A 13748-nucleotide genomic window follows, 5' to 3' on the forward strand; every position below is an offset into this window, starting at 1 on the left:
TTATAAAAAACCTGAAGTGAAAAATACAAACATGAATCCAGAATCATACTCTTATTGCTTTGAAAAGCTTAAACCATTATGTATGTACCCAAACGTTATTTTATTTTGGATATACACATTCTAATCAAATTATTATTATTATTATTAAAGTGTTTTTTAAATCTTTTTATTTTCATTCATGCCTTTTCTGCATTATTACATCCTTAAAAGATCCTTATGGTTTAGCATATTCATATAGACAAAAAAGACATTGAAATCATAGCCTGAAGAAAGAAAGTAGTTGTTAAGTTATTTGCTTTAAAAAATTAGTCTCTTTAATCCGAGTTCAATTTGCTTGTTGTATTTGGAAATTATTCTTTGAGCAGGTGTGGTATAAGTAAATGAAAACTGAGACTTTTTTTTTAATTGACAAAGATTTAGCTACTTTTATTTGTAAATTATAATGAAATAAAGTCACCAAAGAGAAAGAAAAAACACAATATAGTCTTTATTTTACTTTTCATTCTTCTCTGATAATCACTTTATAAACGCTTATTTGTAAAATAAAATAAAAAACACTTTATTCTGATGAAGGAACTATGGAAAATCAACATATCACTAAATATATGAGGATTTCTTTAAATGCCAACACATGAAGTTCATACCTGCAGATTAAATGTTATTTTTAAATGACTTTTTTTTCAAGCATTTTAGTTTAAATGAAGCAAAATGATTTGATGGCAGTACAAGACAAAACCTGTGATTAGCCATACTTATTTAATTAGCCTGCATCTTTAGACTTACAGCAACATTATGGCTGATGTGTCACTTCATACTTTCCTTATGTCATCACAGTTTATAGCTGTAGATCTACATGTTCTCGGAGGCAGCAGCGTGGTTAACACCTGCAGCCATCACAGCGAAGAAGACATTTGGGAAGAAGGACCTGGTGTAGAGTGCCACCTTTGGGAGAGAGGGAGCAATCAGCACCTCCTTGGTCTTGTTACTCAGAGTCTTCATGATCTCAGTCGCTGCCTCTTCTGGAGAAACACCTCGAGGTTTTTTAGTGTACAGGACTGCAGTGAGAGAGTCAGGAAGAGGAGAGAAAGAACACAGTAGGTACATTAAAGTGGTGTTACAAGTTAACTTATTCAGAAGTAAAGTCAAACCTAACAAAATCTTTATTGTTTGTCTTTTGTGTAAAACAGTGAAGAAAGAGAGACAGTTTAAAATGTTTGCATCCAATATTGAACTGTGGTCAAACAACAGTTTGATAGGTTTGGTAGGTTTGCATGATTTGACTCACACGACAAGATGGATTTAGCGGAAGGGGTTTCACTGTTTCCAGAGGCCGAGGTACTGATGAAGGTGTGGTTGATGGTGCTCACGGAGATGCCGTACTCCTCCACCTCAGCTCTTAGGCAGTCAAAGAATGCCTGAACTGCATGTTTAGAGGCTGCATCTGCAACAATACTCAAGATATTAGGGCTAGAGAAAGAGTGGCCATTTTATGGTAAACCCAATAGCTTCAGTGTCAACAACAAATTTCAACCATTTTTAAGATGTTCTTGTTTGTGAATGCCGTTTTTGTAGAGTATAGTTGATAAGTAGGAAACTTGGGTGAATGAATGTGGAAGGCATGTAGCCAAGTGTTGAGGTTCAAAGAATCACCAACCACCCACTTCAAGGACAATAGCCACTGTAAATGTGGTGTGCTATGCAACAGCTAGGCTACCCAGCATCCCAGACCATGAATGTCTTTACATGATTGTGTATAAGTGTGAGGTTTTTTTAATATTCTTCTGTTGTTGTTGGGTTTTTTTTAGCTGTGTGCACTTCAAGGTGAAGCCAAATGATATAGTTGTAAAATTGTGTAATGATAATAAAGGCCTTCTATTCTTCTATAAATCCATTGGTAGATGCAGAAGAGTTTCAATAGAAAAGGTAAAAAAGAGTCAACTTCTTTAGGTCTTCTTCATTTTTGGAAGAAAAACGTGATAAACTTTAGTGTAGCAGTTGATCCTGTAACCTATATTTTCATCCTCAGGAGGATGCTAGAGGTAAAAGTCATCCATTTAAAAAATCACCAAATATGCTCTGGCAAACATGGCAATGTATACGCCAGTAATTGTGTACAAATACATCATGTCGATGTTGAACTATTTTTACTTGAGACACTGAAGTAACTTTGAACAGATCATGCTTCTAAATAAAAATAAAAAAATCACCATATTCATGTGATAATCTCCTGAGAAACGAAATTTTCTAATCCAAATTTCATGGCAACACATTCAAAAGTTTAACACATTTTTACCTTTTCCTAGAAAATATGTGAGATGATCAGCAAAGTCAGTATGCTTCCTTCTGTTTGTGTTTAGGTACTTCAAATGTCAGCATGTGAAAATGCTTAATGTTCTGGTTACTAGGTCAGTACAGTAAGATTTATGAGAAAACTTCAGGTGTCTTGGAGATATTTCAGTCAGAGAACCGTGCCACACTGACCCTTCCATGCTATTAGAGATGCTAAAAATTAAAAATTATTTATTTATTTAAAACACAGTATCAGTAGGCCTGAAGAAATTGTAACAACGTTTCAGAATGTATTTGATTTTCATTCGAGAACAAGAATGAATTCAAACTCTGCACTTACATGTGGTGCGAAAAGGTACAGCTAGTTTCCCCTGGATGCTGTTGACCAGCAGCAGATGACCAGTTCTCCTGGAGATCATCGACGGCAGCACGCCTGAAACACAAATTTTTAACTTACCTGATACAAATTCCTGCATGTCATCCCCTCTCTCTTTCTAATACTGTATTCACTGCCCTATCTAAATAAACACAAAAAACACAAAATAATCTAGAAAAAAAAGTTTAAAATTTAACACAGTGAAACACAATTGTCAAAAACTTTTGACAAACAAAAAATGCTAAGCACCTAAAACACACTATATAAACATACTGTGGATAAAAAGAAGAAGTGATACCAACCTGGCACAGTTACATGCTGAAATCTGGTTTATGTGTTTGTATTATCTACCTTTGGCGAGCGTGGCTGGTCCAAAGTAGTTGTTGTCCATGAGCAATTTGTCCATCTGCAGAGACACAGTCTGAGCTGGGGCTTTAACCTTCATGCTGCTGTTGAGAATGAGGATATCCAGACAGCCATAACACTCAAGGATCTCCTCAATAGCCTCGGGCATGCTGTCCATGTCTCCAAAATCCAGCAACACCAGTTTAGGAGGAAATGTCTGTGAAGGAATGAATGTTGGAGGTACTTTTGTATAAATAATCAATTTAATGCAACTTTTAATTATTTTAAACTTACTAAAGTCGGATCTGAGGCATTTGCCAATTCATCTGCCAGTTCTTCAAGTTTCTCCCAACTTTTCCCACAGAGGATCAGCCGAGCCCCCCCTCTGTGAAACACTCCTGCACATTCTTCAAAACAAAGTTTAAAATCACTTCAAACGTATGAAGTATGAAGAAATGTAAATTTTTAGAGGACTAATAATTTCTTCAATAATGTTTATGTTACCTTTTCCAAGCCCAGACAAAGAATCAGAGATAACCACCACCTTATTGCGTACTGATGTTTTGGAGAGCAGGCCCATAATCACACCATACAGGTAGAAAAATCCAGCTGTTAGAACGACCACACATGGTACTAACAGAACCGTGGTGGTCCACGCTGGGTCCATCTCCTGCAGGATGTCCTGGAAAATGTGCATACACATATACATTTTTCCTCTCACTAATTATGAAATTATTAAAAATTCATACAATTTATATATTGTAAAAAACAAAAAATCCCAAATATTTAACTATTTATTAAACAACAAAAACGGTTACCTAACCAATGTTGAGGTGATCATGGCGGGTCGGGGTTAGCTAACACGTTTTTTGTCATTGAAGCATGTTCAAATATTGAAACATACTTTCAAAATGAAATATTATTTCTGATGATGCAGATGGGATGTGATGACGTCGTAATAAGTAAGGAACATTTCATACCCAGAAGCTCTCCGGCTCTGTAACATTGGACTCCATCTCACCCTCTACAACCATTTAAAATCTAGCTAATCTCTGAAATAAAAATAGAGAGGACAGTTTAACCATCTTCTTACATCAGCACTGAAATAAAGGTGATTAACATCACATCAGGGATGTCTCTCGATGAGAAATTATATATTTATTTAAACACCATTATAGGGACAGAGAGAATAGTTCATGAGGTGAAATCACATCCTCACATGAAATCACCTCATATCAAAATAAATGAAGGGGTTAACACACTTATTTGAATATGCTACCTAATTGGATTTATTAGTTTAAAGCAAACATGTTTGTTTAAACCTGATATCTTGTCATTGTGATAATGTTAAAATAAGAAACCCATTTAGCAAAGACAGGTTCAGAAACCCTGTCTGGCATGAATAATGAAGGGAAAACATCTCCTAAATGGAGATATAACTGTACACACAGGTGAACTATCAGGTGAACTGCGGCATCAAATCTGGTCCCTAATCCTAGCTCGAGTTTCAAAATGAATCTCAACGTAATAAAAATCTATGAAGAAGAACACTGGGCAAAAAACCATGAAGAGGAACAGCATGACATCAAAGATATGCAGAGAGCCTAAAAGTAGCACAACCACAATGACGTTCAAATACCAACACAAAGAGACAGAACAACCAAAGAACAGATTCAATTCAATTCAATTCAAATGATAAAGAAAAAACTACTTTGAGGAATATAACAACCCAAAAAATAAATCAATCCAAAACAACCACAAAAAACACATACCCACAAGGATACACAACAGCAATGTTGTGCAAAATGACCACAAAGAAGAGCAGAACAACCTTCAGGAGACTAGAACAAATGATTACATGGGGAAAATATCTCCCTATAGGTTTCTAAATTCGGTGACAAACTCAATAAGACCAGTTTTAACATTTTAACGTGGCACTGTAAATTGTCATTCAGGCTCTTTTGAGTTGTTGGTTTAGGTTTACCACATAGGCACTGGCTGTTTGTCAAGGAACAACTTCTAAATATAAACTGCTCTAGAAATAGATTATGTATCTGTCACAAAAGTTCAGAGTAATGAGAACACGCCATAGTATTCAACCTTAACGCCAAGACATTCATAAACTCAATCAAACACCGAAGAGGAACATAATAACGTATTTTCTGCTGTAGCTGTTCAGAATCAGATACAGAGACGAGTCATTTAAAGTTATCTGACTGTGTCTCCTGTCAACTCATTCAGACAGAACTCTAACTGATCTCCATGTTTCACCAAATGGAAATCAGAAAAACTTACTGTAGTTTGAAGGTGTTCTGGACTCTGGGTTTCTGTCCTTTGAGGAACTGCAGCCTCAGCAGCTCACTCTCAGAGCTCCTCCAACATGACAGATGCCCCCTGACACAGAAATACTTTGGGATTTGAGCTCTTTTAATAGCAGCACAGCTGAGTGTGTTATTCTCCATGTATGTTGTCCACATGTCATGTCATGATCGCGGTGGGCTGCAAACTTCTACAGTGGCCACATTAATGTCGAACTGTACCATACTATGAATAACAATCAGGCCCACACATTAACGTTTAAGAATAAAAGCAAGCTTTTTCATAGACATGAATTAATGTCATGAAAGTCATGAACAAGTTCTTGTTGTTCTACTTCTTTTTTGGTGTTCATTTTCTTCTTCTTCTTCTTCTTCATCTAATCATCTTTTTCTTCGAATCATGTTTTTTGTTTTCACAAAAAATTGAGTCTAGTCCATAGTCAGTAATATGTTTTCACCCAAATACTCTCAGCCACGACACATCTTTGATGCCAGTAAGAGCTTGTTGTTTCTGGGTTTTTGTGTTTTTCATTCAGTACAGTCGTACAAGAACTAAAAGACTGAGGTAACAGTGCCAAACACAATACCATCCATCTGCAAGAGGAGAAAGACAGAGATGTTTTTAAATGTTGCATGAGGTGCTGTCTACTTCCTTTTTTTCCTAATTCATAGGCTAATAATTTCGAAGCTTTGCCACCATCTTACCAGTTTCCCAAACAAACAAAAAACGTGATACACTGTAGTTTTATTTTGAAATTTAACCGGACGTAGTTTGTTTTGATTATGTGCTCAATGACAGATTTCAGAGGTATTTGCTGCACTGACACAGCGAGCTGATCGGTTTGATCAAGAAACAGACAGACCAATAAATTCTTGAGCGTCACAGAAACCATTACTATGTCTGATTTTGAAGAGTTTGAGAAACAGCTGAGTGAAAACCGTCAGGGTGAGTATCACGAGCTGTCTGTGTGTTTCTCTCTGTGATCTTCAAGCTAGCATAGTGCGTAACGTTAGCTCCTCAAGTATTTTATGAATGAAGATCCCGTCCTGACAGCCTCTTAAGTTTCTAATAAATGGCCCTGCTTGTTGCCCTTTTGTCACGTAAGCATTGAGCTCCATGCAGCATTGATCTCGTCCTGTTAAAGGCTTCATACAGAGGTTAACCAGCTGTGTTTACCTGAGAACTCACCTCAGGTGAACTCACCTGTCATCGTCCTGCGTTATACAGCAGGATGACAAATCCCCTACAAATACCTTCAATATTGTTTTCCACTTATTAGAGATATACACATAGACACACATGACTTCATGTGACCATTTGAACTATTCAAATGTGCTTTTCAACTCTTCGTCAATTAGAAAAGGTTTTTATTGCCAAGTACATTTTCATGTAGAAGGAATTTGTCTTGGTGTATTGGTGCGAAAGAAAAGAAAAACAAGGTTAAAATAACAAGCACTTACATGAAATAAAATATGGTAAGCAATTACCTATATGTAAAATAGAATTTAAAAAAAAAACTAATATAAAGAATAATAAAAAAAACACAAAATGTAATAAAAAAACACAAGTAGCTGCATGAAATTATAGATCAGTTGATACAAAATATTTAAATCTTCATGCTATGACATTGATAGATTTTATAAATTACATTAATATTTGACATCATCACCCGCTCTCATAAACATTTTTCTGTCATTATTCATGCAGCCAAAATAGTTTACAATCATGTCAATAACCATGTCAATTTTTTTTAAATTATTTTTTAACTTTTATTTAACCAGGTAATCAACCCATTGAGATCAAGATCTCTTTCACAAGGGGGACTTGGCTAATGCGGGCCAGGTCACCAATAAATCAAGTGGTGCAAAATCCCAAATGATCTGAAACTAATACAGTTTATAAAACATTATACGTTTTTCAAGTGAAAACATTCCCTTTCCAAGTTATCCAATGCAATACTGGTTTATTTTGTTTTTATGTGATAAATAATAATAATAATTTTTTTATAAAACTTTATCGATTGTTGAGAAATAATTCTGTAAAATTATGAAAAAAATTAAAAATGAAATATATTTTATAAGTATAAGTAATAAGTATATTTTTTAAAGAAAAAAAAGTCCCTATCTTGTTTGGTTTGTGGTAACAATGGCTTCCTGCTGCCCACACAGAGAGAGAAAGAGAACGACATAAAAAGAGGAGCCGCAGTGGATCTCCAGGCCGAGGAGACAAACATCGCAGCTGGAGCAAAGAGCGAGGGAGCCATAGTCGGGAGAAGAGGAGCCGCAGCCGAGAACGCAAGAGCCGGGACCGCCGGAGTTCCTCCAGGGACCACAAGAAGCACAGGTCTGTAGGGTGTCAGAGCAGGCTTTCAGTTTGAAAATATACTGCCTGACCTTTATTAAGACCTTTATTATGTCGTCTCTCTGTGTTCAGTCACTCTCCCAGGAGAACAAGGAAGAAAAGAACATGCAAATACTGGGACGTTCCTCCTCCTGGCTTTGAACACATCACACCGTTGCAATATAAAGCTATGCAAGGTACCGGCATGAGTCACTGCTACAGGAGTATGAAAGTAATTCCAGTGCAACACACTCAAGTGTGCATAATGTAACAGGAGTGTTACAGTCAGTCTGGTTTGCAGATACAGGAGTGTCACACTGCTAAACAGATACAGTCTTGGTACAGTCAGTTTGTGGCATGCGTACAGGAGTGTAAGGGCACGATCACTCCGTTAATCTGTACTGTGCCTAACACTTCACTCCTAAAGTCCAGTTCATTTGACCGGTGTGATCGCTCCGTACTGTGCTTTATCAAAAGTTTCCCTGATTGAGATTTAGATTCTCATTTGTGTCTCTTCGTAGCGGCCGGTCAAATTCCAACAATCGCTCTTCTGGCCACATCTACCACCACCGGTGTGTCTGCAGCCCCCACACAGGTTCCCATCGTTGGCAGTCAGATGACTAGACAGGCCCGACGTCTCTATGTTGGAAATATTCCCTTTGGTGTGACAGAGGTAGAGCAATGTTTTTCTGATATATTTTTTTAATTTATCTTTTGATGCTTCAGAGTTTCCAATAATCTGTCTAATTCCAACTCAGGAATCCATGGCTGAGTTCTTCAACGCTCAGATGAGACTAGCCGGACTCTCACAGGCTCCCAGTAACCCTGTACTCGCTGTGCAGATCAACCAGGACAAAAACTTTGCTTTCCTTGAGGTTTGTGCACAATATAATTTGTGTTACAAATACACATGCTGAAACATGAGGAAACATTTTCTCAAAGGGAGTTTGTATTCTTACTTGTTCTGTCTGAGAGTAAAATGAGACCGTTCATGTCACGCTCAAGATTGTCCAGCCCAGCTGTAGAGTCGTGTCCTCTTTTTCTACTTTCCAGTTATTTCACAAGTGGAATGATTATTTTGATAAGTTTGCGTAGTGTTTTTATGTGGACGCTCTGCAGTAGATAATTTGGTCTCTTCAGTTTCGTTCTGTAGATGAGACGACGCAGGCGATGGCCTTCGATGGAATCATTTTTCAGGGTCAGTCGCTAAAGATCAGACGACCTCATGACTACCGACCTTTACCTGGAATCTCAGAGCAACCAGCCTTCCATGTCCCAGGTGAATATCTGACACCTGTTTGACAAAGTAGTGTCAAATTTCCCAGCGTGGGCACCGTTAATTAAAAAATGTAACTCCGTTAATCATCTCCGTTAATCTAAAGGCCTCCTGACAGCGAGAGCAAACATGAATTCAAGTTACAACAATAATGTTAATGGAAAGCAAACTTAACAGGAGTTAAATATTCCAGTAATCATTTTACAAATAAACGTCTGTGTACAAAATATTTTTCAAAAATGATCGTCAATAATTTACGATAAGGGGATAAACAGTTGTGTGCTCAGCTCTGCACGTTTTGTCCTTTAAAATCTGAAAATATTTGTTACTGTGTGTAGGAGTGGTCTCCACTGTCGTCCCTGATTCTCCTCACAAACTGTTCATCGGAGGTCTGCCAAACTATCTCAACGATGACCAGGTATTTACCTGAAAACTCATTCAACAGGTGATCCCCACCCGTCTTTCTTACATTTTAAACATACACAAAATCTGTTTCTGACATTTCTTTATTTACTTGATGTAGACAGTAATAATTACAGTAATGTGTGCTAAAAAGACAAGAAGAAGAATTTCAAAAAGAACTTCAACTTTCTTAGAAACATAAACCACAAAAAACAAAAACAAAATAATGACCACTATGCAGAATAAAACAAGTTTATGCTCATTATGTTTTCTTTTTGTCTTTTAGCTGTTTTTAATCATTTACAGTTGACAACTTCTATGTGATTAGACTTTAAGGAAAAATATAATCATCTCATGTTGTTAATCATACATGAATATTTAAAGAACTCTTTTGTTACTCATACTTTTCTTATGTTCAGCATTCTGATTAAAGAAAGGTAAGAAAAGTTCAGAATATTTACATCACATGCTAAATAAAAGCATGTAGATAATTCTTAGTGCCCTGTTTCCCCTCTATACGTGGTTTTAGAAAAGATAGAGGGAAAGTGGCTGACTCACTGTCTCGCCCAAAGAAGATATAAAAATGGATTTTTTTCTTGAAGAATAAAAAAAGTCAGATTGAATATTTCCTAATAAACAGCATCTCTACTGAGTGTCAGACTTAAAAGGAAGAATCAATCTTATTTAACAGTCAGGTCCACATCTATCTCTGCTGTCAAGACAGCAGGTCTGTTTATATTCTCTGTTAAACACTGAATCAATCAAAACTGTCATTCTGTTCCATTCATAACTTCACAGAGCACCTGACAACTGATGTGTATCACATTTATTAAATATTTATCATTCACTGACGTATTTTTTATCACTATTTTGAATTCTTGCAGTCTCTGGTGCTGCATTGATACTCACAGATCTTTCATTTTTGTTCCCCCACTTTGTCCCCAGCTAGGGGCCGTAAGATCGTTAAGTCTGCGCTCATAGTTTGTTCAGTAGTTCTCATCTACTGCTGCCATGCCAACATGTAACACAAGGCAAGTAAGACCTGATCCTGTCCTAACAGGGATACACTCCCACAGCCCGCTGCCTCCTCTGGCTGCTCTTTTTCCCATTATGCTTTGGAGCGCGTTAAGGGTCCTTGGGGATTTCTGGCTTTAGGCCTGATCATAAAGAAATCAGGGTGTGGTTGTTGTGTTGTTGTTGATGGTGGTGGTGGTGGTTCATTCAGCTGTAATATAAGGGTAAGAAACTCATGGTTTAGTTATTTTTTTTATGATAAGTTAACAAACTCAGATAATGTCCTTGTTATTATACTGCTACCTTTGTCAAAAGAGAATATTTCAATTTTTGTTAATTTTCTGGCTGTGGTATATCTGTGTCTAAAAAGTGATTTTCTTATAGCTTAGGTCCACATCAGTAGAATCTGTTCCTTTATGTCTTTCTTGAAACTTCACTCGGCTTTCTCTTCTTTTCCTAATATCATGATTCAGCATAGAAACATCTTAAAATCCTGTTTGATTGACACACGTTCATGTTATTTATAGAAATGTTGTGACATTTACAATCAGTCTGTAGTTTAAAAACCTGTTCACTGTGTTTATTGTTATTATCCCTCCAAGGTGTTTGTGTCCGACTGCTCTCTGCAGGTGAAGGAGCTCTTGATGTCGTTCGGGCCTCTCAAAGCGTTCAATCTGGTGAAGGACAGTGCAACGTCTCTGTCCAAAGGCTACGCCTTCTGTGAATACGTGGATGTCTGTGCCACAGATCAGGTTCACGTTATGTTAATTTATTTGTGTGAGGTTTTGAGATGTGTAGTCTTAATGTGTTATAAGTTAGTTTTTGTGTTTATTTTCTCAGGCAGTTGCTGGGCTCAACGGGATGCAACTTGGAGACAAAAAGCTGATTGTCCAAAGAGCGAGTGTGGGAGCTAAAAATGCCAATCCTGTGAGTACCAATGCTTTTCATCTGTAACTTCCTCTGAAAATAACATCCAGGTTTTTAACAGAATTCTGATAAAGAACACTCAAAAGAAAAAAAAAAAATATACAAGCAAAACAGAAATTAATTCTTCATTAAGTTTGAAAAAAAAAACATGCACAAGCATATACCTCCCGATATAGACAACACTATTAAAATATGAACAATGCAACTAAATATAGGTAAAAGCCAAATACATCTGGAATGATGAACAGGCTGTGAGGGTGGATCTTAGTCCTGTCAGTCTTAGCTGATGTGTGTGACTCTGCAGACCTCCATCATAGAGACGCCAGTGACACTGCAGGTCCCTGGCCTCCAGAGGCTGCAGAACTCGGGCATGCCTACGGAGGTGCTGTGCCTCCTCAATATGGTGATGCCTGAGGAGCTGGTGGATGATGAGGACTACGAGGAGATCCTAGAAGACATCAAAGAGGAGTGTTGCAAGTATGGCAGTGTCCGCTCCATCGAGATCCCGCGACCTGTCGATGGTGTGGAAGTCCCTGGCTGTGGGAAGGTGAGGATCATCTATCTGTCTTGTACTTGCATGTTCGAATTTAAGTTTGTGTGTGAGGACAACTTAACTTACATTTGAAGAAAATAAACCGTAGCAAATCAAGCCCTCTCTGTGCTTCATAATTTTAAAGACTTGTCTGACCTGATCTTTTTTCCAGATCTTCGTGGAGTACGTTTCTGCTGCAGACTGTCAGAAAGCCATGCAGGCCCTCACTGGCCGAAAATTTGCTAACAGAGTTGTGGTCACCAAATACTACGACCCTGACATGTACCACAGGCATGAGTTTTAAGCACAGACCAGTGTGATCGGATCGTAAACATGTCCTGAGAGGTTTAAAAAAGACTTCAATGAAATCTACATCTACTTTACAAATCTGACCGCAGTGTGCTTCAGTTCTGAATATCCAACTATCAGCTTCAGCCTAACACTCACACAGTATACTTGTACTGAATTACTGAACTTTAGTATTAATGACATTTGTTGTAAAATGAATGTGACATGTATCTTACTTAAACATGAAGTAATACTGCCTGACAATAACACAGAATAGCTGTTTCTCTGTGAATGCACTGTGTGAGAAAAACAGTCAAATGTTTAGATTCTCTCTTCTGAGCACAAACTTTGATTTCTCTGAGAGAAAAAAAGGTTATTTATGTATTTATTTTTTTACAAAAAAAGATTTCCCTATGTAAGTTAAAGGTACACTATATAGATTTGATAGTGAAAGTTTGAAAGTTGGAGAAGTGAAACAATTCTATTCTAGATTTTCTGTTCTAAATACACAAACTTTATTCAAAGGAAAACATGGGTCTCTTGAACACTGTTTGAAGCTAAAAAGCCAGGAGAGTTACAGTTGCACTGTTAGCCCCTCACCATAACTTTTCGCATAGCATTTTATCTTCAGTTTTACAAGGACCAAATATCCATCTGAGGACAGTTTGTGTATAGAGTTATTAACATATACAACATAATCTGTAAGCATCTCCAACTTTCACATTTCTCTACCAAATCTACATTGTGCACATTTAATATATAAATGTTTATGAACACATACAGCGCTTAAACCAATACTGCTAAACCAGTTAAAATCCCCTTTTTATATCTGAAACCCCCCCCTACATGTTATGACTATTGTACTGTAAATCTCTCTCTGATCAGCAGTGTTCAAGTCAGCTACTAAAAACTAGCATCTAGGAATCAGCATACTTTTACAAAAAATAATGAAATATGTACAAATGTGGTGATGGCCATGCTACAAAAGGATATTTGACAAAAGGATGAAACCTGATATGCTATGAATAATTTAATACTCAATGTAATTACTTCACAAAGTGGCTAGCTTAGGATCACTAGCATATCCAATATTGCAGTTTGTTAGCTAGCTAGCTAAATGTTAAGTTGTCTTTCATTAAAGCAGGGGAAGTTAAAGATTTAAGAAAAACAAACATTACAAGAAATATAGTTAAATATAGAAATTCATTGATAACAAAAACAAATGCCACTTTTTGAGAATAACCAAATATAATTTTTGTATGCCAAAGAACAAAATAATTTTCTGGTTTGACATTTCTCTGATACTAGTTGTTCTAGGACTAGTTGATGTGGCTATAATAAACTGTAAATGTCTTTTACTTATATGCCAACTTTATAGCCTGCAACGTGTTAGCTTTAGCATGATCTTATTCCAGTATCATATATGTAGTACTGCATTCAAGCAATGGACACAAAATAAGAAAAAAAAATCTGACACTGTATTCCAACTTTTTTCTGGATGGCCAAAAATAAAAATAACTTTTTTAGATTGCTTAAACCTTGCCATTGCCATCGCCTCAAATAAAAGCTTGCATCCACCATCAGACCTTTTTAGTTTTTTTCTTTTGTATTGAATCACATTTTTAAAGTGAAGAAAGTCA

The 13748-nt window shown here is 36.8% G+C and overlaps 2 protein-coding genes across 4 annotated transcripts; one reads left to right on the top strand and one right to left on the bottom strand.

Annotated features, from left to right (window-relative positions):
- Positions 1-469: 469 nt before the first annotated feature.
- Positions 470-5663, bottom strand: dhrs7ca (dehydrogenase/reductase (SDR family) member 7Ca). Of its 2 annotated transcripts, none has more exons than XM_079366932.1 (7): positions 5306-5663; positions 3515-3692; positions 3305-3417; positions 3017-3227; positions 2630-2722; positions 1286-1441; positions 470-1055 (listed from the first exon to the last, which is right to left on the bottom strand). In XM_079366932.1, exons 2-7 carry the CDS (start codon positions 3675-3677, stop codon positions 850-852), a joined length of 942 nt encoding a protein of 313 aa, XP_079223058.1. In that variant the 5' UTR covers positions 3678-3692; positions 5306-5663; the 3' UTR covers positions 470-849. The 2 variants fall into 2 exon arrangements, with proteins under 2 accessions (XP_079223058.1, XP_079223059.1); XM_079366933.1 differs by lacking the exon at positions 5306-5663 and adding an exon at positions 3991-4512.
- A 441-nt stretch (positions 5664-6104) lies between these two features.
- Positions 6105-13686, top strand: LOC306837897 (splicing factor U2AF 65 kDa subunit-like). Of its 2 annotated transcripts, none has more exons than XM_079365756.1 (11): positions 6105-6274; positions 7498-7672; positions 7763-7866; positions 8191-8342; positions 8428-8544; positions 8810-8948; positions 9284-9363; positions 10964-11113; positions 11202-11288; positions 11593-11835; positions 11993-13686. In XM_079365756.1, the coding sequence occupies exons 1-11, from the start codon at positions 6226-6228 to the stop codon at positions 12122-12124; spliced, it is 1428 nt and encodes a 475-aa protein (XP_079221882.1). In that variant the 5' UTR covers positions 6105-6225; the 3' UTR covers positions 12125-13686. The 2 variants fall into 2 exon arrangements, with proteins under 2 accessions (XP_079221882.1, XP_079221883.1); XM_079365757.1 differs by having other exon boundaries at positions 10991-11113.
- The last annotated feature ends 62 nt before the right edge of the window (positions 13687-13748 follow it).

Source organism: Symphodus melops (genome assembly GCF_947650265.1).
Source record: "Symphodus melops genome assembly, chromosome: 17".
Classification (NCBI taxonomy): Eukaryota; Metazoa; Chordata; class Actinopteri; order Labriformes; family Labridae; genus Symphodus; species Symphodus melops.

Excerpts from the sequence above, each read along its gene's own strand:
- dhrs7ca (XM_079366933.1), bottom strand. The coding sequence starts at position 4,044 with ATGGTTGTAGAGGGTGAGATGGAGTCCAATGTTACAGAGCCGGAGAGC. Across the intron at positions 3,693-3,990 it reads CAGAGCCGGAGAGCTTCTGG|GACATCCTGCAGGAGATGGA; the intron begins GTATGAAATGTT and ends CACATTTTCCAG. Across the intron at positions 3,418-3,514 it reads TTTGTCTGGGCTTGGAAAAG|AATGTGCAGGAGTGTTTCAC; the intron begins GTAACATAAACA and ends TTTGTTTTGAAG.
- LOC306837897 (XM_079365756.1), top strand. The coding sequence starts at position 6,226 with ATGTCTGATTTTGAAGAGTTTGAGAAACAGCTGAGTGAAAACCGTCAG. Across the intron at positions 6,275-7,497 it reads GCTGAGTGAAAACCGTCAGG|AGAGAGAAAGAGAACGACAT; the intron begins GTGAGTATCACG and ends CTGCCCACACAG. Across the intron at positions 11,289-11,592 it reads GAGCTAAAAATGCCAATCCT|ACCTCCATCATAGAGACGCC; the intron begins GTGAGTACCAAT and ends GTGACTCTGCAG.